Source organism: Pristiophorus japonicus, chromosome 4, assembly GCF_044704955.1.
Source record: "Pristiophorus japonicus isolate sPriJap1 chromosome 4, sPriJap1.hap1, whole genome shotgun sequence".
In the NCBI taxonomy this organism is placed as follows: domain Eukaryota; kingdom Metazoa; phylum Chordata; class Chondrichthyes; family Pristiophoridae; genus Pristiophorus; species Pristiophorus japonicus.
Window position 1 is genome coordinate 121,797,315 of NC_091980.1, and position 25,539 is coordinate 121,822,853.

The 25,539-nt window shown below is 44.8% G+C and overlaps 1 protein-coding gene across 2 annotated transcripts in view; it reads left to right on the plus strand.

The window, feature by feature from the left end:
- The window catches only part of LOC139263049 (slit homolog 3 protein-like), a 625,025-nt gene that overhangs the window by 549,802 nt on the left and 49,684 nt on the right, over window positions 1-25,539 (plus strand). For both annotated transcript variants that reach the window (XM_070878558.1, XM_070878557.1), the window contains 6 exons: window positions 2,556-2,719; window positions 3,439-3,563; window positions 6,976-7,073; window positions 11,403-11,542; window positions 20,533-20,626; window positions 23,940-24,077. In XM_070878558.1, the coding sequence (XP_070734659.1) occupies window positions 2,556-2,719; window positions 3,439-3,563; window positions 6,976-7,073; window positions 11,403-11,542; window positions 20,533-20,626; window positions 23,940-24,077 (759 nt within the window). The remainder of the gene's footprint in view (window positions 1-2,555; window positions 2,720-3,438; window positions 3,564-6,975; window positions 7,074-11,402; window positions 11,543-20,532; window positions 20,627-23,939; window positions 24,078-25,539) is intronic.

The following is a 25,539-nucleotide window of genomic DNA, read 5'->3' on the forward strand; positions in this document are numbered from 1 at the left end:
CCCAAGACCGCCCAAAGTGGAGGAAAAGCATCCTGGAAGGCACTGAGCACCGCGAATCTCGTCACCGAGAACATGCAGAAACCAAGTGCAGACGGCGGAAGTAGCGTGCGGCAACCCAGGCTCCCCACCCACCCCTTTCCTTCAATCACTATCTGCCCCACCTGTGACAGAGACTGTCGGTCCCTCATTGGACTGTACAGCCACCTGAGAACTCACTTTTAGAGTGGAAGCAAGTCTTCCTCGACTTCGAGGGGCAGCCTATGATGATCTTACCCATGCCTAACCTGTGACTTCACCTCAGTGTCTCTCCTGTGGCTGCCTCATGGGTCTGGGAAGGCTGCTGTGTTCCCTGTGTGGAAGCTGCAGATGTCCTTCTAGGATGCCCTCGAGCAGCTTTGGGCCTGGAAGGGCCGGCTGGAGACTGGTCAACATCCTCCTGGGAAGGTTCAATCTGACTTGGCTTGGGCGAGGCCAAGCGTGGAGGCACTGTCTGGGGTCAGGAATGCTGCTAGCTGGAGGTAGCGCATCATCCATATCCTGGTCTGAGGAGCCTGAGTAACTCACCAGGGGTGGCATAATACCACCACCACCAATCTGAGAGAGCTCAAGTCAGTGCTGTGGCACCACACCAGAAGGTCCCTTGTGGCCCGTGGTGGACCCAGCCGCGAAAGCAACACTGAGGTCTCGGGGAGCATCCAGCTGAGATTGCATGCGAGCAACCACAATCTGAAAGTCACCAGATATGACACCACTTAGACGCACCGCTGACTCTTGCAGAACCGCGGCCATCCTTTCCAAAGCAGCACCGATACGCTCGTTCCCTTGCGCCTGTGCTTCAATGGCAGCTGCCACATCACCCTAAGGGTGAATTTCCTGTGGGAATTATGCCCCAATTAAGACTGCAAACTTTCAGGTTTGAAGGGTTAATAAGACTGGAACATTTTTTTGTGATCAAAAAGCTGAATTTGGATCCAATGGCTGTCACAAACTTTGCGGCGTTAATCGGGGAAAAAAGGCCTTAACACCACCAGCTTGCTGGCTGCACTGAATTTCGGCCCCAAATTCCTTTCATTTCAGGAACCTGAGGGCCAAATCCAGTTGAGCCCAGACTCGAGATGAAAGTTTTTTGTCTGTCTGAATTTAAATGGATGGAAAATCAGGCGGAATAAATACTTGAAGGGAAAAAATGTACAGGGCTATGGTGAAAGAGCAGGGTAATGGGATTAATTCGATAGCTCTATCAAAGAGGTGGCAACGACACACTGAGCCAAATGGCCTCCTTCTGTATCATTCAATGATTCTATGGATACTCTGACCACTAAGCCCAAATTCCTGATGTCATCACCCGGGAGTGCTAGTTCCTAAATCTACCCCAGTGTTGTGCGATTTGAACTTTTGAGATCAGACAGGTGGACTAAAAAGAAAAGAAAGACTTGCATTTATATAGCACCTTTCATGACCACCAGATGACCCAAAGCACTTTACAGCCAATGAAGTACTTTTTGAACTGTAGTCACTGTTGTAATGTAGGAAATGCAGCAACCAATTTGTGCATAGCAAGCTCCCACACACAGCAATGTGATAATGACCATATTATCTGTTTTAGTGATGTTGATTGAGGGATAAATATTGGGCAGGACACCGAGGATAACTCCCCTGCTCTTCGAAATTGTGCCATGGGATCTTTAACGTCCACCTGAGAGAGCAGACGGGTTTAACGTCTCATCTGAAAGACGGCAGCTCCAACAGTGGGATTAGGCTGGATAGCTCTTTGTCAGCTGGCGCAGGCACAATGGGCTGAAGTGACCTCCTACCATTCTGTAAATTTCTATGATTCTATGATTTAGTACAGCACTCCCTCAGTACTGCGGAGTGTCAGCCTATATTTTTGAGCTCAGATCTCTGAAGGGAGACCTTGGAACCTATCACCTTCTGACTCGGAGGTGAGAATGCTACCAACTGAGTCACAGCAGACACTACAATGATTGATTCTGGTCCTGCACATTACCAGCTCCCTAAGTGATATTCGGATTGATGGTGTGGCTTGTTTTTATGGAGAGCATTGGTATGGGTGGTTACTGGGATCAGTAAATTAACATCCCATAAAAGTAGACAGTTTGAAAATGAAATGAAAGCAGATGTGTGTAGTAGATCATTACTGGAAATGAGTGAATTTGCCTCGTGTTACTAGCATTTATGATGTCCATGCAGCTTTTTGTTGAATGTTAGCAATTCATTGAGCAATTTAAACACATCGAAATTTATGTTTAAATTTCCTGTATGAATTGCACGTTTCGCAAATTGCAAATGCTGGCTATACTGTTCACCTTAAATGTTATCTGTCCCCGAGCACCAGAGTAGCAGTGACCTTTGATTCTGTGGGGGCGATTTTAACCTAACCCACCCATCGTTAATGTCAAGGGACAGTAATATCAGGTGGAGTGTAAAAGCAGCGTCCCACCCGAACCCGTGGGTTTCCAGCCTGGCAAGATGGGTTAAAATGACCTGCTATACGTCTGTCATGCTTTTCACTCACTCTTTCTCTCTGTCACCAGTGCCCTCGGGGCTAACCCTCTCTACTGTGACTGTAACCTGCGCTGGCTGTCCGAATGGGTGAAGACGGGCTACAAGGAGCCGGGCATTGCTCGCTGCACAGGACCAGAGGATATGAACGAGAAACTTCTCCTAACAACACCCACAAACAAGTTCCACTGCAAAGGTATGTGGAGTTGAACCACACAAAGGATGGCGCAAATCAGCCCCATTCATCATGGTGTTGGAATTAGCAATTAAAGAGGAACATTACTGAAGAGAAAGGAATCCTCCCACATGCATGAATCAATTTTGTAAGGCACCACTGCCAGCACAGATTGAGGAATCAGGCACAGAGATCAGTCAATCCAATTTGCACATTACCAATTTCCAGTTATTAAAATTAAGGATTGGAAAGTCAGAAGTGCAGGGAATCAAACACGCTGACTTCTGTGTATAATTCTCCGATCTGTGGACCCGTCCAACAAGATTCCACATTGTACCCTATAAATGTGCAAAAATACAGCTGTACATGCCAATCAGGAAGTATGCAAGCTAGTAAATACCATCTGCATGTGGCCTGCAGGCTCCTCTATGATGAAAGATTAAGCAACTTGAGTATTCCAATACTACTGTTCATAAAGAGATCAGGATGGGCTTGACTGCTGTCATGTTGGAGAAGCTGATTGGTTTGTGTTGGAAAATGTATTTTTTTGTTGTTCTTTGCCAATTTTCTCTTCTCCTCATGGGTGCTGTGCACTCTTCCTTGATGAAATTTCTGCAAATGTAGAATTTGTATAATATATGCAATATAGACGCTGTCCTCTCAGTCTCCAGTTATCTACAGGAGGGGTAATGTAGTATATGCTTGGGTTACAGTAACATATTTCCCTTTTACTCTTTCAGATCTACTGAACATTGCTATCATAGCCAAGTGCAACCCATGTCTGTCCAATCCTTGCAGAAACAATGGAACCTGTAACAATGACCCAACTGAGTTCTACAGATGTACTTGTCCCTATGGGTTCAAGGTAAGAATGTAGTTGGAAGGATACCAAATTGCTCACCGAGGTGGTAAGATTCCTCCTGTTGCTAATATTACTAAAAATATTAGCATGAGTACAAAATGGAGCTTAATTTCTGGAAGGAAGGAATTTCGCCCCGAAAAACTCTTTGATGTGCTCCGATATTTGCCACATGGAAAGTAATATCTTCTAATACGTTTCTATTCCAGGGACCAAAATCAACAATAGTACCGGGAATTTTTTTCTCCAGTAATCAGAAAAGGGCATCTCTCTACATCTGCTATCCATTTCCTAACCTTTTATGATTTGGTTCAATTTGGTCCTTAAAGCTTTTGTTTTTTCTGTTTTGATGTAGGCTTTGAGAAAATCTTGTTTGGAGTACAGTGTAATTGAAAGAGATTGTGTTTTGAGTGGGTATGTCACATGCAATTGAAGTATAATGCGCTTTGTCATTTGGTTACGCAAGTAAAATTTTATTTGTCTGTTTGTAACCTCAAAAGGAAGCTCTCTCTTAATGACCAGGATGGCTTTTGTACTTTCTTGTCAATGTGCCCACCCTTCCTGAGGGTATTGTTTGCTGAGGTTTTGTTTCCTTCATGGAGGGTGATTCCACAAGCACCAATCACTGTCTATTACCTCGGTCAAATCGCCATTATTTATGTGTGACCATTGATGGTGACTGTCAGCAGATTGTTCAATAACAGGGGAGGGGGTTGAGACATGAGCAAATGATGAGTTCCCATTCCTACCTCTGACACCCACGCATGAGCACAACCAGCAGGGGTCAATGGATAGCAATTAGAAGTCGATCCTTGGACCATCCTGCTCTGTATGGCTTAGCTACTTAGTGGACAAGCTTACTGAGCCATGGATGATTACAATCTTCAATGAACTCCACTGCCACCACCACCTCCCATGTTCTAGTCTGGAAGCCATCAAAATGGTCATCATCTCCTACCTGTGCTAACAATGAAAGATCATTTTCTACCTGTTATTCAAAGTGCAACAGGTTGTCAGTCTTTCCCTTGCCCTAAGTTGCTAATCTGTCCTCAGCCACTAGATTTCCCCTTTACAAAAATTACAACTTGGGTTTATCGCCACCTTTAATATAATGAGTGCCCCAAAGCATTTCATGGAGGAGAAATAATGGCAACGAATAGAAAGATTTTAATTTATAAAGTGCTTTATCATGTGCATATGTAGGCAAAAAGGGTAGCCACAGCAAGGTCCCACACACAATAATGAGAAAATTGTCCTTTGAACCTGTTTTTGGTAATGTTGGTTGAGAGAGGACACTGGGAGAACTCCTTGTTCTTCTTTGAAAAAATACCACGGGTTCAACGCCATCTAAATAGGAAGATGAGGCCTTGATTTAATGCCTCAACCAAAGGATGGCATTTCCAGCAATGCCGTATTCCCTCAGTATTGCGCTGGAGTATCAGCCAATATTGAATTCAAATCCAGGAGTGGATCTTGAAGCCACAATCTGTTGATTAAGAGATGTGAGTACTACCAATGAAGCTAAGCTGAAGTGCTTGCTTGGGGAGGGCATTTTCAAAGAGATTGGCTTGAGGAGACTTGTAAAGGTGGGGAGAGAAATAGCAAGGCTGAAGGGTTCAGGACAAAAGTTCCAGCGATTAGGGCCAAGATGGCTCAATCTCTTTCCCAATTAGCACTAGTCTTATTTCAAATGGAGCAATTTGCCTGAACTACAAGCTCATAACAGCACTGTTTATATGAGTATGAATCCCATTTATTACAACAACTGCCATTGTGAGCACTTCATGTGATTTGCTAATTTGTGCTGAACTTCAACTCTCATCTGCTGTGAATTGGGTTGAGATAACGGAGTCTTAGCTGAAAGAATCTGGAACAGTCATCACAAAAGTTCTTTATCTTCCATCCGGGGTGGATTTCTTCCACGAGGAGAAAGGACACTGTTCTCAGATACTCTTCAATCTAATCTCCATTGCTATCTTCTACTAGCATCCCACACTTGGCACTACAAAGTTATAGTAAAACTTAGTTTCCCTCCTGTCTCATGTTTTCCTTCCTCGCCTGAACATGCTGGATTTACACTTCCAAGGGCACTAGTCACCCCCTGGTACTTCCCCCAGATAGCTGTTCTTCTTGTGTGAGCCTCAGTAGTAATGGCAGGGTATTGAACCATGAGGGGCATCACAGCTGAGACTTATCCTGTTCTCATCCAATGTCCAGACATAGGCACTTGCTGTAGGGTAGCAATCAAGAGTGGAAACCAAGGTTGATGTCACCAGCCCTCTCCAACAGGTCCAACAGCACCTCTACTGCCATCCTGGTTGAGGTCAGCTATCTGGGTCTGGGACCTTTCTTATCTATATGGTTCAGACATACATCCCATGATGAATTTCCAATTGCTCATGATCGCTATGCAGTGATTTCTACAATATAATGCGTGTGCATGCACTTTGGTTGAGAACATGATTATGTTCCTCTATGATAGAATAACCTACCGACTCGATTTCTAAGGCTGTCATTGACTTTAAGGAAACAATTCACTCCCATCTGGTACTCTACAGCTCCTGGGTATCTCCCTGTCAGCTAATGTGTACGTCAATTAACAGAGAACGATGCACTCCCATCAGCTACAATCTGGCTCATGAATGCCTCAGTGTCAACTGTTCTACATAAATGATACTCACTGCTGTCTGATACTATATAGGTCTTGTATGTCAGCTCCTGCACTGTGGCCTTCACACAAGGTAAAAGGGACCCATTCAAGTGTCCATTCTTGTACCTATACACTGTAAATTGGGTGAGTTAAATGTGTATTACAGTAAAAGAACTGATATTTAACAGCAAGTTCAACTGTGTTCATGGTGGAGGAGAAGATATTCATGAATTAGGGATCTTGGACAAGATCAGCAGCCATTTAAATTGCCCCTACTACCAGGTGTGATATTCAGCCACATGAAATAGCAAATCCCACATTCACTCCTTAATCTGTGTTGAGCTAGTAAGTCTCAGCTTGGGTATTGGGGTGTAGAAGTTGGTATCAACTCCCATGGGCTAGGGAAAGGAGAAATCATCCAGGGATCCTGATCCTGATTGCTTTCGAGTAATCTCTCGTGAAAAATGCAGATGTGTAGAGATTGAGTGAAGACACCATGGTGCTTGGCTATGATGTCCCACATACTCCAATGGCTTGCCAATACTGTCCAGGCTCAGAAACGAAGAATGACCACTTGGGCACGGCACCAAAGTATAGTAGTTGCTTGTGGAATCATATCCCAACATAAGTCACCATCTCCAGACCAGGAAGGGACTACATTGGTGGGGGTATACAGCTCTGGAGGGAAGCACACGCATTATTCTACTGATGGCACCTTGTGCTCCCTTTGAGGGAACATCACTAACTCTTGTCCTTGCATTCTCACAGGGCCAGGATTGTGCTGTTCCCATCAACGCCTGCATCAACAACTTGTGCCAAAATGGAGGAACCTGCCGCCTCAATGATGGAGAGAAACATGGATTCAGGTGTTCATTTAAATCATTGAATAAGAGAAATGGACCAAAATAAAAGCAGATTTTAGTTCATCTAAGCATAAGCTCCATCAGATCAGGCTTCATAGCTGAGACATACATTGTAATAGTGATATTGTTGCTTTTTACTATTATAAAAACGTATAGTAGATAACTGTTGAGAAGAAAACAGTTTGACACACTTCACTTACAAAGAAAAGATTTTCAGTGACAGTATTACTGGGGAATCTCACTTGTCACAGAGTTGCTGTGGAGGTGAGGAGATGGAGACTTTTGATGGTTGAAATGGGACACTGTACGGTGGGTATAGTGGGGACAGGGTACAGCAAAGAGCAGCTAAATTGATATCTTGGATTAGTCATTGTGCTATGAGGGGGGTTACGGAAACTGGGAATGTTTATACACTGGAGAAAAGAAGGCTGTGGAGGGGAGGGATCTTATTGAAATATCGAAAATTCTAAGGAGCATCAACAAATTGAACTTTAATAATATTTTTGAGGTGATCACAAACTCCACAACTAGTGGGCACAAGCTGAGTGAGAAAGTGAAGAGTTTAGATATATGGAACAAAATGCCCAGAGAGGCAGTGAAGGTGTTGGCAAATTCAAGAGGCAACTGGTGAGGTATTTGGCAGAAAAAGTGACCAAGAGGTACCTGGGACCTTCCTAGACTGTATAATGCAAGTAGCACACATGTGATTATCCACTGGTCAGTCAGCCCCATTTTGCATTTCTAATGAGACTGATGGAATAATTAAGAGCCTGATATATTATTTATACATAGGAAAATGTTAATTGGAATATCGCTCTTGAACAAACTTCGGGGCTAGAAATTCGGTATCACCCGCTTTGAGGCGGTGACACCGCCGGGACGCTACTTTTAGCGCCGGGCGATGTCTACCGCCTAAAAGTGCGATATTCAGTTTAATCACCCCAAGAGGAGAATGGAGCGCTCCACACTCCTCGGGCGCTAACAGAGCGATAGCTCAGGAGGCCTACTCAATTTTCTGGTGCTAGGAAAACCGGAATCTAAGTGCCTGAAGATGAAAAAAAAAATCCTGGTGAAAATTTCAATAAACTTCCCTACTTCTGCACCAAATAAATAGAAGTTTAAAAACTGACATTTCAGCACTCACATTGTACTCCAGACGATATTGCCCCTGGATCGTCACTGGACCAACTGCTTTCCCCTGGCAATTTCAGTGCCAGGTGCTATGGCAGGCAAAAGAGTAAATTTTGCAAACACTGAGCTACAGGGGCGTTGCACACTCAGTGATGTCAAAGAAAAGATGGCACCGAGTGGGCGGCGCTTGCAAGATCACCGCAAACTGTCAGCGCTGCCGCTAAACCTTCATTGAAGTTCGCGGCAGGAGCTGACAGCGCGGCCCGCGGGCGGGAGGTGCTTAACGTCCAGAGACGCAAATGCCTGGCGCTAATCACCGAATTTCCCCCCCCTGGTGTTTTTTTTTTAAAAGTGAACATTCAGCAAAAGGAGATTCTTATTTGCAAAGCAAACAGTTGGTTGTTAGCTTTGATACGATAAGAAATCAAGGCTTTCGTCATCATTCATAATTCATTTGGGAGGATGGTTAAAATTGCATTATATTAATCTAAAAAGGTTAAGCAGCAATCAAATTTTCAGCATCAAAATATTCCAAAGTAGAGTCATGGTTGGAAAGTTGGTGACAGATTCATGTGTTTTGCTGTCGTGTTGATTTTACAGATCTGTTATCTTTGAAAATGCTTTCCTCACTGCCTGGGGAAAAAATGAAAACCTCTGAAAGTTGATAGTATCTGGAAATCTCCCTGGAAATGAATTTGATTTTGTTGGGAGTATGTTATGGTTGAGTGATTGTGCCTTTTGAAGTATTATTTTTGGGGAGAGTATATATATGACCAAGCATCCATGAACTTTCTCCAGTCTCATACACAGGTTCTGAATTAAAAATGTCACTCTTACGTCTGGTCTGCTCCATCAATAACCCTAGCCTGAGACTGCTTTATTTACTCTGGACAGGGTCCAGTGATCCAATGTAATAATAAAAATTATCTGCAAATGTCCAATAAAATTCATATTTTTGACCTTCGTGTGTCTGTAACAGTTTAGCTTGTTTTTACCACAAGGCTTTGATCTCATTCAAGGTCCACTAAAAGAGCGTGGGGGTAAGAAGCCACAATTTGCTGTCAGCAGCTCAAAATCCTTCTCTCGCTTGGTCAAAGTCAATAAAAATTGATGACATTTTCTCTTGAGCACCAGATGGAGTATGTTTGGATGCTCTTATCTGCTGCACTAATAAGAGCAGTGCACTATATTGTGTCACTAATATACACTGAGATGTATATTAGTGACACAAGTACAGAAGTTCAGAGGGAATTCCCAGAGAATTTGATCGAACAAACAGTACACATTATATTGTCAGGAATTCATTTTCATCTTATGGGAACGGAGAAAAATTTGTTGAAAGAAAATATTCCTTTGCAATTCAGGTCAATGCTTAAAAGCAGCAGTCATTGTCCAGGAATGGAGGGAATGAGTGCTGTTCAGCAGGGTCAGATTCTTTCACAGCAAGTGGAATGATCAAAAATCAATTTGTTCCTGAGATTTGATTATAAATTGAGAAGGAACTACCACCTAATAGTAATGATATCACTGGCAGATCGAAAACCTATAGTCAGCATAACCAATAGGATACTCTATATTTTGGAGTAAGGATTTGGAACTCTTCTCCCTCCCCTTCTGGGTTTTTCCCAATAGCTGTGGAGTTGTGAACTTGCCTATAATGTCCTTCCATGCACTTAAATTTTCACTTGTAATTTATCGCAGTAAATTCAGTGCTAGTACGGAGGAACTAAATCAAACTCAAATTTGGTCGCTCCAGCACTAATGAAGGTCACCTAAGTAGATAGTCTTGTGTTTTATTAACACTGTGCCAGCTCTGATTTAGCGGCTAGAGTTTGCACAGAATGCCATAAACCAAACCATCAGAACTATTTTGCATCTTCATTTACATGAAAAGTAGTGAGTGGATAGTGTTGGGACCTTTAAAGTAAACTTATTCTGCTGTTGAAGTTTTGAATGTTTCAGTAATTCTTTTTTTATTAGGAGATCAGGGAATAAACTTTAACATTGTAAAGCAACTGGGAGAATAGAGTGAGTTAGCACATACTCCATTTCTTGTCTGGGACTTTAATTCCTCTCTGGAGAGCTGTAAGGACCCTATGTAAATTGAGTTTGTACAACCTGAGCCCAGATCCTGTTGGGTGTAAGCTGCACATGATTCAGCCCATGCTGGTACCAGATTGCCAACAGTTGGATCTCACTCAGACTCCATGGGACGACTTTTGTTGAAAATGGAAATGACACACTGTTGGGAGTACTCAGAACATCTAGATCTTTACTCCACGCCAAACCTGTGTTATACCTTGACCATGGGACAACAAGGAGTTCTACTTTGCATCTAACTCAAAAGATGTATATTAAAGCCAGGCAGACTGATCTGTGTTTCTTCTGATAAAGCAATGAGGGTTGTTAAGTCTTTCCTGTGGACAAACATTGCTTATTGAGTTGGGATAACCTTATTCATTTTGGAAACAGCTGGAGTTAGTTGTCAGGTGCCTCTACCCAGGGGGAGGGGGGGGGGGGGGGGGGGTCAGTTTGAATGGCATCCCTATGGGTTATTCCCTGGACAGGGGACGGATTTGAGATCAAGCCCTCAACTTCTTGTCCAGAGAGGAACAGGAGAACACAGGTGCTGGGTCAGTTGGTAAATTCTGCTGAAAGAGGCAGTCAAGGGCCTAGGCCAGATTATTTTATGAAGAGAGCCAACCATATGAGTTTCCAGTAACCAGTTTATAATACAAGGTAGATTAATTATTATGCCCCATGTCACATTATTGTATGACTACATAGAGAGCAGTAAAAATAAGCTCCTGATTATAGGGGATACAGGGTTGCTTACAGGAGGGATCATTGATGCTGAACCTGAGAAAACATCAAGGGCAGAACTGAAATCTTTAACAGGAGACCTTTGTTTCCTGTCTCTGGTCTAAATTCAAATCCAAATCCAAGATAAAGAGAATAACTGAGATGAATATCTTACCCAGCGACAGTATCAGTGGTCCAATTTGCCAACTGGGTCGAGACAGAGAAAGTATGTGGAGCTTGTAGACTGAGGTAAGAGGAAGGGTAAGGTGATTGGGATATATTTATAATCACATTCTCACAGGTCCCCAATCCCATTTCTTATTGCTACTCCGTACTTATTCAATAAAACCTTTAATTTCATAACGTATTTTGTTATTCTTTTTCCTCTATTGGTTCCAGATGCCTATGTCCTTCGGGCTTTGAGGGACAGTTGTGTGAGGTAAATCCTGATGACTGCGAAGATAATGACTGTGAAAATAACTCCACATGTGTAGATGGAATCAACAACTACGCCTGTCTTTGTCCACCCAATTACACAGGTATTGATTGTAAAGATTCTCAGGAACAGGGTCTCCAGCACATGAGATTGTTACCTGTTTAGAAACCTATTCTCCTCCAGGGTCTATCCATGCAATATAAAGCCACACAAACCAGAAGGTCCCAGGATCGGTTGATCACAGCAGCTCTGAACTCGGGAGCGGAATGGGTATCAGCCAGGTTCCGATCATAAGAACATAAGAAATAAAAGCAGGACTAGGCTATTTGGCCCTTTGAGCCTGCTTCGCCACTCAACAAGATCATGGCTGAACATCTACCTCAATTCCATCTTCCTGCAATATTCCACCTTCTCGCACTATCACCATATCCCTTGATTCCCATGATATCCCTTACCCGCAGCCCTTTGGGGTAGAGAATTCCAAAGATTCACAACTCTTTGAATGGAGAAATTTCTCCTCATCTCAGTCCTAAATGGCAGACCCCTTATAATGAGATTGTGACCCAGTGTTCTAGATTCCTTAAACTCCAGGGGAAACATTCTCCCAGCATCTACCCTGTCAAGCCCTGTAAGAATGTTATGTTTCAATATGTCTATCGAGTGTCTCATGCTTCAAAGTGCACAGTGCAACCTCCTTTATCCTCTGGTTCATAACAACATGTTTTGAGTAAGCTCGAGACTTCATAGTGGAGTATATGGAACAGACTTTATTGATACACAGAAAGGTGATCAGTCTTAACTGTATACAGAGAGTGATTTTACCAGTTTCTGTATCTTTTGAGTACACATTGAAGTACTGTTGAAAATCATGATCCTTTATACGCCATATTTTAACTACATCAAAGGAAAATGTCAAAATGACATATGTTTCCCAAATCTTCTGAAAACAGACTATCGATGAAAACAGTTGCAATTGTTTACCTCAGAACCATTCCGCCACACTAAACTTCCTTTACCTACTGTTATCTTGAGCAAAAGGACTCGCTACCCCTGTTTTATTACCCTAAAACAAAATCACTCACAGGTGGCATCATTACTGAGACTCATTCTCTTACACAAGCACTTTACATTTCAGAAAACTAGCAATGAACATAAGAACATAAGAATTAGGAACAGGAGTAGGCCATCTAGCCCCTAGAGCCCGCTCCGCCACTCAACAAGATCATGGCTGATCTGGCCGTGGACTCAGCTCAACTTATCCGCCCGCTCTCCATAACCCTTAATTCCCTTATTGGTTAAAAATCTATCTATCTGTGATTTGAATACATTCAATGAGCTAGCCTCAACTGCTTCTCTGGGCAGAGAATTCCACAGATTCACAACCCTCTGGGAGAAGAAATTCCTTCTCAACTCGGTTTTAAATTGGCTCCCCCGTATTTTGAGGCTGTGCCCCCTAGTTCTAGTCTCCCCGACCAATGGAAACAACCTCTCTGCCTCTATCTTGTCTTTCCCTTTCATTATTTTAAATGTTTCTATAAGATCACCCCTCATCCTTCTGAACTCCAATGAGTAAAGAACCAGTCTACTCAATCTATCATCATAAGGTAACCCCCTCATCTCCGGAATCAGCCTAGTGAATCGTCTCTGTACCCGCTCCAAAGCTAGTATATCCTTCCTTAAGTAAGATGACCAAAACTGCACGCAGTACTCCATGTGTGGCCTCACCAATACCCTGTACAGTTGCAGCAGGACCGCCCTGCTTTTGTACTCCATTCCTCTCGCAATGAAGGCCAACATTCTCCTCACTACACTTCAAAGTCATCCTGTTTATATCGGAAAGCCTGACAATGCATTTATTTTATGACACTTCCAGGAAAACCAGTTCGATTGTAAAAATGTAACTTTTGCAATGTCCAACACACACACGTGGACATCAGGTGAGAGTGGGAGCAGGCTTAGCTTTGGTGCCCTCTATAATTGAATAGCCCGCAGAAACTCATTGTCTCGTTCCACACATGAGGAGAGGTACTGGGGACACTTGGGAAAGGTACTAGGGTATGACTGGTGCCCATTACGTTAGCAAGAGTCCATGCCTTGAAGAGAGGAGGGGAAAAATAAGACAAGACCTTTGATTCCACCTTTGATTCTTTTTCCCTTCTGAGAAATGTCCTATCCATTCTTTCTCTACCCTACAGTATAGAACTTTGCTGTTGATCTGAAGTTATGGTTTTGCCTTACAGCTATTCAGTTTGTGGTATAAATGCAAGTATGTGACTTGTAGTAAAATGAATGGTGTGCTATGCTAAATGTAAACGTAACCAACTGACAGCCCAATTGGACACCACAGAAGGACTCAAAGACTTCCAGACTATTTTATGAGCTGATAGCCTGCTGAGTCTTTCCATGTTGGTCATATTTGTAAGCATCTTTTCTCTCTGGTTCAAGGGGGTAAATTTGGGAATCAGGTGGCACACTAGGTCAGTACAGTGCCCTGTCACCTGTAGAACCTGGGTTCAAACACTGATGGGATGAAAGTCTCCTCGCTGTACTGCCTCCATGGGTCCTACTCCTAAAATGTACATTGGCATTCAGAACTACCTATCCAGCTGGTACGAGTCCACGATATAAAAAGTTCACCACTAATTGGAACTAAATTGGATATCTCACTTAGAGATGCTCTAAGGTTTGATGGTGTTGGACATGGAAAAATCACTGCCTATTGGCTGCTCTGCTAAGGTGGGTGTAAGGAACATTGCACGGATAAATGACATCTCTTTGCTCTGCCGCGGGCTGGTTTTACACTTGACGCTAACACTAGTGGAGAACGTGGTGCATTTGCCAGCACTAACATCCTTCGAGTCTTGTGCAGCATCTCATCAAGCTCTTCATTCAGGAGCATGGGCAGTGAGTGTCTGCTCGCGGTTTGACTGTAGAAACCAGCAAAGCTGTATTCACCCAGCAGAAGTTACTAATAGTGAGAAGGGGCAGGTACTCCTTTACTGTGTTTTTTTTTCCTGCAGCAACCCGCCTCCCTACTTGCCTGATGATGCTGAGGCCAATTGCAGCACCCAGTGTTTCCCCAACTGAGTTCTGCTAATTCAGCACAGATCAGGGACCTAACTGGTCGATTTGAAGGGGACGGGGGATATATTTGAGCGATACATTTACCTAATGGACCATCAGGGGGTGTTGGAAATTTTAAAAATCTTTTTTTTAAATCCTGAGATATTTTCACTTGACACCATCACTTCCCTAAGCTGATATCTGTACCCTGTAGAAAAGGCCTCAGAACCAAATAAGAAAAGGTTGTAATAAAATACACATTCAAAGAAAGCAGAGGAAGTTTCAAGGCAGCTCTTTAAAATTCTCTCTGGAGTGTTCTGTGATTTTTAAGCTCACAATGCGGCCCACATGTGTAGATCCTTTTCATCCTTAAGAGATGGCATGTGGTTCCCAGGCAAGGATCAGCTCCAATCTAAACCACAAAGGATGGAGTCTATAAAAAGGATTAAAATCAGAGGTCAAATGATTGGGATTTTTCTAATTCTAACCAGATCAGACACAACCCAAACTCCACAGGGAGTCTTATCACTTCAGCCTATGAACACACACACGTGAACTTCATTCCCCCGGGTAAGTTGATGTAGATTCCCCGATAAGGAGCCAAAGCCTCTCAATATTGCCTCTTTTCATGGTTACATGAATATTAAAATGATTGCTTCACAATCCTGTGTGTGCCTGTCCTTGAACTTCTAGGACTGTCCTCTATCCGAACTGGTCCAGTTCTGTCCTGATTGAAACTAGCTAAGACACAAAGCTGCCATTAATTTGTAAAGATGAATATTGCTCCTAGTTCAGACCACCCTTCCCCGATATGTGCACATGTATGCCTTCAATCTCCAACCTGAATGAGGTAAATGGGGGTGAGCAGCACATCCTGTGGTGCATCCCTGTAACATTAATGAAAGCTCAGTCAGCTGCCCTTTAATATTTCTGGTACAGTCTCATGATGGTTAAAGAAAATAAGAGCGTGCAGTTACATAGTGCCCATATTATATCCTTTAGGACATTTCAAAGCACTTCACACCCAAGAATTGCTTTTGAAGTGCAGTCACTGTTGTCATGTAGGCAAACACAGCAGCTGATTTGCTCACAGCAAAGTACCATGAACAACAAAATGAGATAAATGATCAGTTAACCTGTTGTTTGAGGGCTCAATGCAGACCTTCTTCTAAATAATGTCTTTACATCCATTTAAACAGACCGAGCCTCGGATTAATATCTCCTCTGAAACACGGCAGTGTAGAGATTTGTCTTGGGCAGTAGCACAAAATGGTGATGTGGCATTGGTCACCTGCTATACGCCCCGCCTGATATTTAAAGTCAATGGAACTGACTATCGGGTGGGGCATCTAACGGGCGGCCGGTGCTCTGACAGTGCAGTACTCCCTCAGTAGTGCACTGGAGTGTCAGCCGAATAATGGGTTCAAGTCCCGGACTGGCACTTGAATCCATGACTGTCTGACTTAAAGGTAAGGGTACTACCAACTGAGCCAAGCTGTGACTTAATTGAGCTGATTTATGTTCACTATCAAAATATCTCACACGTGCCTTTGCACTCAGCAAAAGATTTGGGACTCAGCGGCTGCAGAACCATAAAGGGCTGCTCTCCAGAATGTACTTGTGGAGCTCAGGATAAGTGGAAAACAGTGATGGTTTGGAAAGTATAACTTCCATCTGTGTGATTTTGTGTCAGACAACCCAGTTTTTTCAGAAGGTTCTCTGGAAATCTCTAAAATGTTAATCAAACATCCAAACTCTGTTTTAAAAAAACAGAAGTCCAATGTTTCCACTTCACTTGGTTTACAGTGTGGAGACTCAATCTAATGAAGTTACTTGGGTTTGCAAAGAGATTCCATCAGAAAAAATAAATGATCATAACACTGCTTTTCTTGATATACATTAATGACTTGGACGTGGGTGTACAGGGCACAATTTCAAAATTTGCGGATGACACAAAACTTGGAAGTATAGTGAACCGTGAGGAGGATAGTGATAGACTTCAAGAAGACATAGAGATGCTCGAGAAATGGGCGGATACATGGCAGATGAAATTTAATGAACACAAGTATGAAGTGATACATTTTGGTAGAAAGAATGAGGAGAAGACATATTAACAAAATGGTACAATCCTGAAAGATAATGCATGAACAGAGAGACCTGGGAGTAGTGTGCACAAATCTTTGAAGGCTGAGAAAGCAGTTAAAAAGGCTTGCGGGATCCTGGCCTTCATAAATAGAGATATAGATTACAAAAGTGTGGAAATTATGATGAACCTGTACAAAACACTGGTTCAGCCCCAACTGGAGTACTGTGTCCAATTCTGGGCACCACACATTAGGAAGGATGTGAAGGCCTTAGCGAAGGTGCCGAAAAAATTTACGAGAATGATTCCAGGAATGAGGGACTTCAGTTACGTTGATAGACAGGAGAAGCTGGGGTTGTTCTTCTTGGAACAAAGAAGATTGAGAGGAGATTTGATAGAGATGTTCAAAATCATGAGGGGTCTGGACAGAGTAGATAGAGAGAAACTGTTCCCATTTGGCAGACGGATCGAGAACCAGAGGACACAGATTTAAGGTGACTGGCAAAAGAACCAAAGGCGTCATAAGAAAAATAATTTTTACGCAGTGAATGGTTAGGATCTGGAATGCACTGCCTGAAAGGGTGGTGGAGGCAACTCAGTCTTATTTTCAAAAGGATCTCAAGGAAAATAATTTTCAGGGCTGCGGGGAAAGGGCGGGGGAGTGGAACTAGCTGAGAGTCAGCACGGGCTTGATGGGCCAAATGGCCGCCTTCCATAGTGTAACCATTCTATGGGCCCAAGTTTCCACATGATTTGCGCCTGATTTTTAGGAGCAACTGGTGGAGAACGGACTATCTTAGAAATCGCAATTTTCCACTTTTTTTTCTGCAGTTCTAGTCAGGTAGAACAGTTTCACTTTGGAACAGAATTTTTTCTTCAAAAGGGGGCGTGTCCGGCCACTGACGCCTGATTTCAAAGTTTCCACAGTGAAAACGTACTCCAAACTAACTTAGAATGGAGCAAGTGAAGATTTTTGTAGAACTGAAAAAACCTGTTCTACACATTAAAAAATCAGGCGCAGGTTATAAATTAGGCGTCCAGAACGAGGTGGGGGGGGGGAGGGGGGGGGAAGGGAAGTCATTAAATTCTATAATAAATCCTTATTTATACTTATACAAATATTATACAAATAAATCCAACATGAATAAAAATTTATAAGCAAAGAAAAGATTAAATAAACCATCTTCCTACCTGTGTGAAAGTGCTTCAACCAGGGAGAATTCTGCAGGAAGCCTCACAAATTGAGGCAGCCGTTCGTTCCCGACGGCAGGGGGGGGGGGAGGAAGCCGTTCTCGACGGCGGGTGGGGGGGAGGGAGGGAGTGCGGGCCCGACCGACCGACCGAACGCAGTGGTGGGGGGGGGGGGGGGGTGGGGGGAGGAAGCCGTTCCAGACTGCGGGCGGGAGGGAGTGAGTGCGGGCCCGACAGACCGACCGAACGCAGCGGGGGGGGGGGGGGGAGGAAGCCGTTTGTTCCCGCGGGGGGAGGCCGTCGGGAAACGGCTGCCTCAACTTTCTGAGGCTTCCTGCACCTTCTCACTGCTGCAAGAAGCCTCAGTGCTGATGGCAATGTGCTTTTATTAAAAAATGTTCAAAAATTAAACAGCTACAAAGAACTACAAAAATGGCCGAGTGCCAATGTTTCCTTCACACTGCGCGTGCGCGAACGCTCCAACGCGCACGCGCAGCGTTGCCAGCAGGAAAAAAACTAATTTAAATGGTACCCGGCCCCTCCCACTTACAAAATCGGCGCGAGTGGTAGGCTCTGCCCCCTGGGCGCCGCGCCAAGCTGACATGGAGCTGCAGGGCGCTCCAGAATCGCGCGTTTTTTTTCCGGCGCTGTTTTCGGAAACTTGGGCCCTATAATTCTATGGGGTAGAAATTGCCCCCTGCCTGACATGGGGCATATGCACCCTGTTTCAATGTTTTTTAGCACAGCTGTGGTTGAGGTTGCCTCTTGAACGACATTCTGCTCTTGGTGGGTTTTTTTTCCTTGGATCCGCAAGTCGCTGTTAATGGGGGCGGTGGCAACACTTGAGGGGCGGATACACAGCGGTGGCAACACTTGAGGGGCGGATACACAGTGGTGGCAACACTTGAGGGGCGGATACACAGTGGTGGCAACACTTGAGGGGCGGATACACAGCGGTGGCAACACTTGAGGGGCGGAAGTTGGGGACGGTGCGGAGTGACCGGCGTGATGATATCATCACGGTGCCGCGTCAGCACTGCTCTCCCTTTCACTTAAAGGGGAGAGCCTTCGCGATTTTAAAACTTCGGCCCACTGGGCCAACAGGGAGGGTTTCGGCCAGGCCAGCAGCCTGGCACCCAAGAGGGCCCGGGGGCATAACTGTCGGGCCAACATGGCAGTGCATCCTCCCCTTTTAAGGGAAGCTGCACCGCTATTTCAGAAGGCTGCAACCTCACTGGTCCACCGGGAAAAAGCAGGTTTTGGCACTGCCAGGCGGGCTGAAGATTTTCAGAAGGGAATGTCGCCATCGGGGGGTTGGATTGGCGGTGCACACAGTGATGATGTGCTTCTCACAGATTGGCAGCAGCGCAGTGGTATGAGGTGGGGGGGGGAATTGGGTTGCTGCCAGGAAACCTTGGGAGGGCAATTGGGCTAGCAGCGGCCAATCCACGTAAAGTCGGCGGCCACTCCACTCCGCAGCGTGGCCGCTGATTTGTGGTGGTTACAGGCCTTAAGGAGAGGGGCAATTTCAGCCCCTATGACTCTAACTCAAGTCATGATCTCGCCCCGCTGTAGCCTTCATCTTGCCCCCTGGCTAATTTTGAATAATAAATCAAATGAAAAAATGACAATCAGTGGGAAAGAAGCCAAATGACAAGAGATGATGAGGGGGGAGCGGGGGGGAGAAATTGCCCTCCATTCCTTTTCGGGCGGATAATTCAAATTATCCGGCAATTTCGGGCACTGTTGGAGGCTGTAGCAGGGCAGGAGTGGGCGGTGTCCATCAGCGCGATGTGGATGTGCCACATCATGCTGACGCGTCGCAACATCCCTCCCCTTCACTTAAAGGTGGGAGGGGATGATGTGAGGCATCCGTGGTGCCCACTGGGCCACCAGGGCGGGGATCGGCTGGGAGGGGGTGCCGAGCTGCCTGTTGGCGGCCCGGCCGAACCAGCAGCCGCCATTGTCGGGCCGACTCTGACAACTAAAACAGAATGGCGGCCGCGACAGTACATCCTCCCCTTTAAGGGCAGATGCAGCACCCAGCCACCGGCAGCTTCGTACCCCGCGAAGCAGTTGGGGCCATCGACCGGCACCGACCATGCTCCTGTGGCGCAATTCCCTCCGCGGGGCGCAAAAGGGGTTGACGCTGGGCGGTAAGGGGTCAGTGCGTCCGGTGGGGCGTGAAAGACGGGGCACGGCAGAAGCCTGTTTCCGGTGTCCCCGATCCGGGAGCAATTGCGGACGGGTCACACCTGCCGCCGGCCCCCAGGCGGAAAGACTTGACCGCCCTGTTACCGCCTCTCTGCCTTAAAAAAAGAGGCAATTTCAGCCCTGATATTTCTTCATAGCTGCTGACTTTTCAAAATTGGCAAGCCTGAGTTATTGGGAGAGACCATTTGGTATTTAAGTGTCAATGCAGGAGCATAAGTTTCATCATTAAAAGGTTCCTGAAGCTGTTAAGTACCAGCCCTAACTTCCTGTGGCAAGTTTAATTTGCAATTGTGCAAATGCAGCAATGCCTTGAAGCTCATGGGTTGACAGTGAGTGAGCTGCCGTTTTCGCGAGGCTAACGGAAAATCGTCCAGCAACTTGTGGCGATTGGCAATTTATGGCATATCTCTTACTCGCAAGAAATTGCTGGGTAATTTACACACTAGTAACGCCGTGCGAATTAAACTCACTGTTACTTTCCCAGCAAATTCTGGCCCATGAAGTTATAACATCTCACTGACCTGCTGCTTCTTTCTCCTTAGGTGAGCTCTGTGAAGAGGTTGTCGATCACTGTGTCCCAAGGATTAACCCCTGCCAGCATGGCTCCAAATGTACCTCAAAGGACAGGAAGTACAAGTGAGTACAGGGCGCTATCATTAAATCAAACTGTTTTGGGTCACATGAATCAATTGATTAATTTGATAACCTTTCAAAAAAATTTTAAGATCTTCATTACTGTTTTCCATCTCCTATTTTCTTTCCCAGGCTCTAAAAAAATAACTTATTTTTATATAGCAACTTTTAGATTCACAGGACATGCTAAAGCACTTCACTGCCAGTGAAATACTATTGAAGTGTGGGCAAACATGGCATTCAATTTGTCAACAGCAAGATCCCACAAACAACAAATGAGATGAGTGACCAGAGAATCTGTTTTACGGTGGTGGTGTTTGAGGAATAACTATTGGTCAGGGTACCAGGAAAACTGCTCTTTAACTAGTGCCATGGGATCCTGGCAGACAGGACCTCAATTTAACATCTCCGCTAAAAGACGGCACCTCTGACACCTTCCTCAGTCCTGCACTGAAGTGTCAGCCTAGATTATATGCATCATCATCGATTGAGGAAGGCCTAATCCCAAACCTCTGACATTGCTGCTGTTACACGCATACGCACACGCACACGCACACATATACACCCACACACATACACAGTGTGTAACAAATCTGTGCACAGCAACCAAGGGTGATGTTCACTCTGATCCCACACTGCGATAACTGTGTGCACTAGGTCCGTACAGCAGAACTGATCTCCAGCCGTCCTGGTTAACCCTTGCCACTGGACCAAGACCCAACACTGTCAAGCCCGTGTGGTGGCTGGTGTGCAACGGCCATCACACATTTAAAAAATCCACGCACAGGAATCTTCCACCCTTCAGGCTGTAGTTCAGGACCTGGAATTTTAGGTCCTTCTTTGGAACACCTGTGAACTTATCCTTTTTTGGCATGGAAGCAAGTCATCCTCATTTCAAGGGACTGTCGATAATGATGATGATGATTGGCTCCATTACCTTGGGGAAGTTTCTTTTCACTACTCTGCATGTCCCCATGACCGAGATCAGGAACTTCACTGTTACTGTGCACCACTGCCCCATCCTTGTGAATCTCCACTATGACTACTAAACTTTGGAAGATCAACGGGGGTGAAATCGGAAATGAGCGGGATGAATAACAGGCGGTATCGCATTGCTTGTCCCATTTATATTCAGTTCCATTGACCTTAACATAATTGAATATTAATTGCTCAATATCAATGTGATATAACGGGAAGCTAAAGCGATTCCACCATTTTACATTCCTGGCAAAGTCCAATTTCACCCCCAATGTTTTTAAATTAAGGGTACACACCCCTTCCCCACCACCCAATGTTTTGATCTGTGCTGGCCCTCCTATCCTCGCTGCCCCCAACCCTGCACCGTATATTTTTCAGCTGAGAGGCCAAGCCATACATTGTGTTGCCAAGACACTGCCGTCTGTCAGAGGACACAAAAAGGAGTTCAATGAGGCTTTGCATCAAATCTTCCCCTCCTCTCCCCGAGAGAACACAATCGCTCAGCTTGGGAATTGGCTGGGAATGAGAAGTCAGCAGAGTGATGGATCAAACAAGAGATCCAGTTCTCGGTGATGCTGTATTCTGGCTCTCCAATGCATAACCTTTCTCCAATTTTCTCCCTTCCTCTCCTTGCTTACAGGCCTCAGTCAATGCCGCTTTGTTTCGAGCCACTTAGAAGCATGAAAGAACAGCCTAGGGTGAATCAATTATTAAAGATGTATTAGCAGCGCATTTGGAAAGCAGTCACAGGATTGTCCAAGTCAGCATGGATTTATGAAAGGGAAATCATGCTTGACAAATCTTCTAGAGTTTTTTGAGGATGTAACTAGTAGAGTGGATAAGGGAGAATCAGTGGATGTGGTGTATTTGGACTTTCAAAAGGCTTTTGACAAGGTCTCACAAGAGATTAGTGTGCAAAATTAAGGCACATGGGATTGGGGGTAATGTATTGACGTGGATAGAGAACTGGTTGGCAGACAGGAAGCAAAGAGTGGAATAAATGGGTCCTTTTCAGAATGGCAGGCAGTGACTAGTGGGGTACCGCAAGGTTCAGTGCTGGGACCCCAGCTATTTACAATATATGTTAATGATTTAGATGAAGGAATTGAATGTAATATCTCCAAGTTTGCAGATGACACTAAGCTGGGTGGCAGTGTGAGCTGTGAAGAGGATGCTAAGAGGCTGCAGGATGACTTGGACAGGTTAGGTGAGTGGGCAAATGCATGGCAGATGCAGTATAATGTGGATAAATGTGAGGTTATCCATTTTGGTGGCAAAAACAGGAAGGCAGATTATTATCTGAATGGTGACAGATTAGTAAAAGGGGAGGTGCAACGAGACCTGGGAGTCATGGTCCATCAGTCATTGAAAGTAGGCATGCAGGTACAGCAGGCAGTTAAGAAAGCAAATGGCATGTTGGCCTTCATAGTGAGAGGATTTGAGTATAGGAGCAGGGAGGTCTTGCTGCAGTTGTACAGGGCCTTGGTGAGGCCACACCTTGAGTATTGTGTGCAGTTTTGGTTTTCTAATCTGAGGAAGGACATTCTTGCTATTGAGGGAGTGCAGCGAAGGTTCAGCAGACTGATTCCCGGGATGGCAGGACTGAGATATGAAGAAAGACTGGATTGACTAGGCTTATATTCACTGGAATTTAGACGAATGAGAGGGGATCTCATAGAAGCATATAACATTCTGAAGGGATTAGATAGGTTGGATGCAGGAAGAATGTTCCCGATGTTGAGGAAGTCCAGAACCAGGGGTCACAGTCTAAGGATAAGGGGTAAGCCATATAGGATCGAGATGAGGAGAAACTTTTTCACCCAGAGAATTGTGAACCTATAGAATTCTCTACCACAGAAAGTTGTTGAGGCCAATTCAGTGGATATATTCAAAAGGGAGTTAGATGTGGCCCTTATGGCTAAAGGGATCAAAGGGTATGGAGAGAAGGCAGGAGTGGGGTACTGAAGTTGCACGATCAGCCATGATCATATTGAATGGTGGTGCAGGCTCGAAGGGCCGAATGGCCTGCTCCTACACCTATTTTCTATGTTTCTATTCCCCCTCCAATTTCCCCTCTCGCTCCATGATTCAGTACATACTGCCAGCCCTCCAATACCTCACCTAAGTGGCCATTCTTCAATGTATGGTCCTGGAGAGCAAGCATTGGGACGTTATTTGCTATGGAGCTGACCCTGATCCTGTTCCTCCTCAGTGTCCACACAGAGGTTTTCCAGCAGGAGATCAATTGATTAGAATTTAGTGTTGCCTTGTGGTGATTGTGGCATGCAGTGTAATTTCCCTTTGTAGCTAATTCTCCAACCTTTTCCATTTCCAACAGATGTGAATGTTTGCCTGGCTACACTGGTGAAAAGTGCCAAACTAACTATGATGACTGCTTGGAAAATAAGTGTCGGCATGGTGCACTGTGTGTTGATGCCATTAATGGTTACACGTGTGTCTGCCCCACTGGCTTCAGGTAAGCAAAGAGTATTTCTATTGGGGAAAGGCTGGGAGAGCAGAAAATTGGACTTCAAGTCATAGCAACTTTCTGTTGTATTTAATTCTTTTTTCTGATCTCCTCCCTCCTATTGAATTCTTGACAGATAAACTATAACTGTTATGTCTTTAGATGCTCTGATAATGACTCCACAAGACAATGTATTGCACTTGAACTATAGTGACCTTAGTACATTTAATATAACTCCAGAGTGATGATCACACATGGTGCCCTGCCTTTTAAACTAGGCCTGGCACACCTGTACAGGTAACCTACAAGTCTCCCATTGCAGTGCCCTCTGGTGGCACACCTTAGTGACCATATAGCTGGTGTACAAGTTTCCCATAGTAGTGCCCTCTGGTGGCACATCATATGTAATAGTACAAGCAATAAACAGTCTGGATACATGACAATAACGCTCAGGTTACTGTCCTTGACAATCATAACTACAACAACCAAGTCTTTATTAGCCTACCTCTGGAGGGGCTGTGTGTGTGTGTATGTGTGTGTGTATATGAGTGCGTGTGTATGAGTATGTGTGTTTGTGTGAGTATTTGTATGTATGTGTGCGAGAGTGAGTGTGTGAGTATTTGTATGGGCCACATTGTCCTCATGCCCGACATGAGACTCCCAAAGCAAGCGCTTTATTTGGAACTTCTACACGGCAAGCGAGCCCCAGGTGGGCAGAGGAAACGTTTCAAGGACACCCTCAAAGCCTCCTTGATAAAGTGCAAGATCCCCACCGGCACCTGGGAATCCCTGGCTCAAGACTGCCCAAAGTGGAGGAAGAGCATCCGGGAGGGCGTTGAGCATCTCCAGTCTCGTCGCCGAGAGCATTCAGAAAACAAGCGCAGACAGCGGAAGGAGCGTGCGGCAAACCAGAATCCCCACCCACTCTTTCCTTTAACCACTATATGTCCCACCTGTGAGAGAGACTGTAATTCCCGTATTGGACTCTAAAGTCACCTGAGAACTCACTTTAGAGTGGAAGCAAGTCTTCCTCGATTTCGAGGGACTGCCTATGATGATGATGATTTGTATGTATGTGTGCGAGAGTGCGCGTGTGTGAATATTTGTGTGTATGTGTGCAAGGGTGTGTGTGTGTGTGTTTGTATTTGTGTGTATATGCGTGTGAGTGTGAGTATTGTTTTTTTTCATAAAAGATACTCTTTTGGAGGCACGGGCTGCAGCACTCCACGATCTCATGCAAATGATCATTCTTCATAGGGATGGGGTCTTGACATTGAGCATTGACAAAAATGTGTGCGGAGAGCATCAGAACCAGGCCTGAGGGATGAAAGGGACACCTTTAGTGGTCCATCTCACTAGATCAACACAGATTTGGGTTTGAATGCGGGACCTTCCTGACCGCTCTGTCTCAGTAGCATGCTGTGATAGGCTGCATATTTACTCAGTTTTTTTTCAATTGAATTCATTTTCA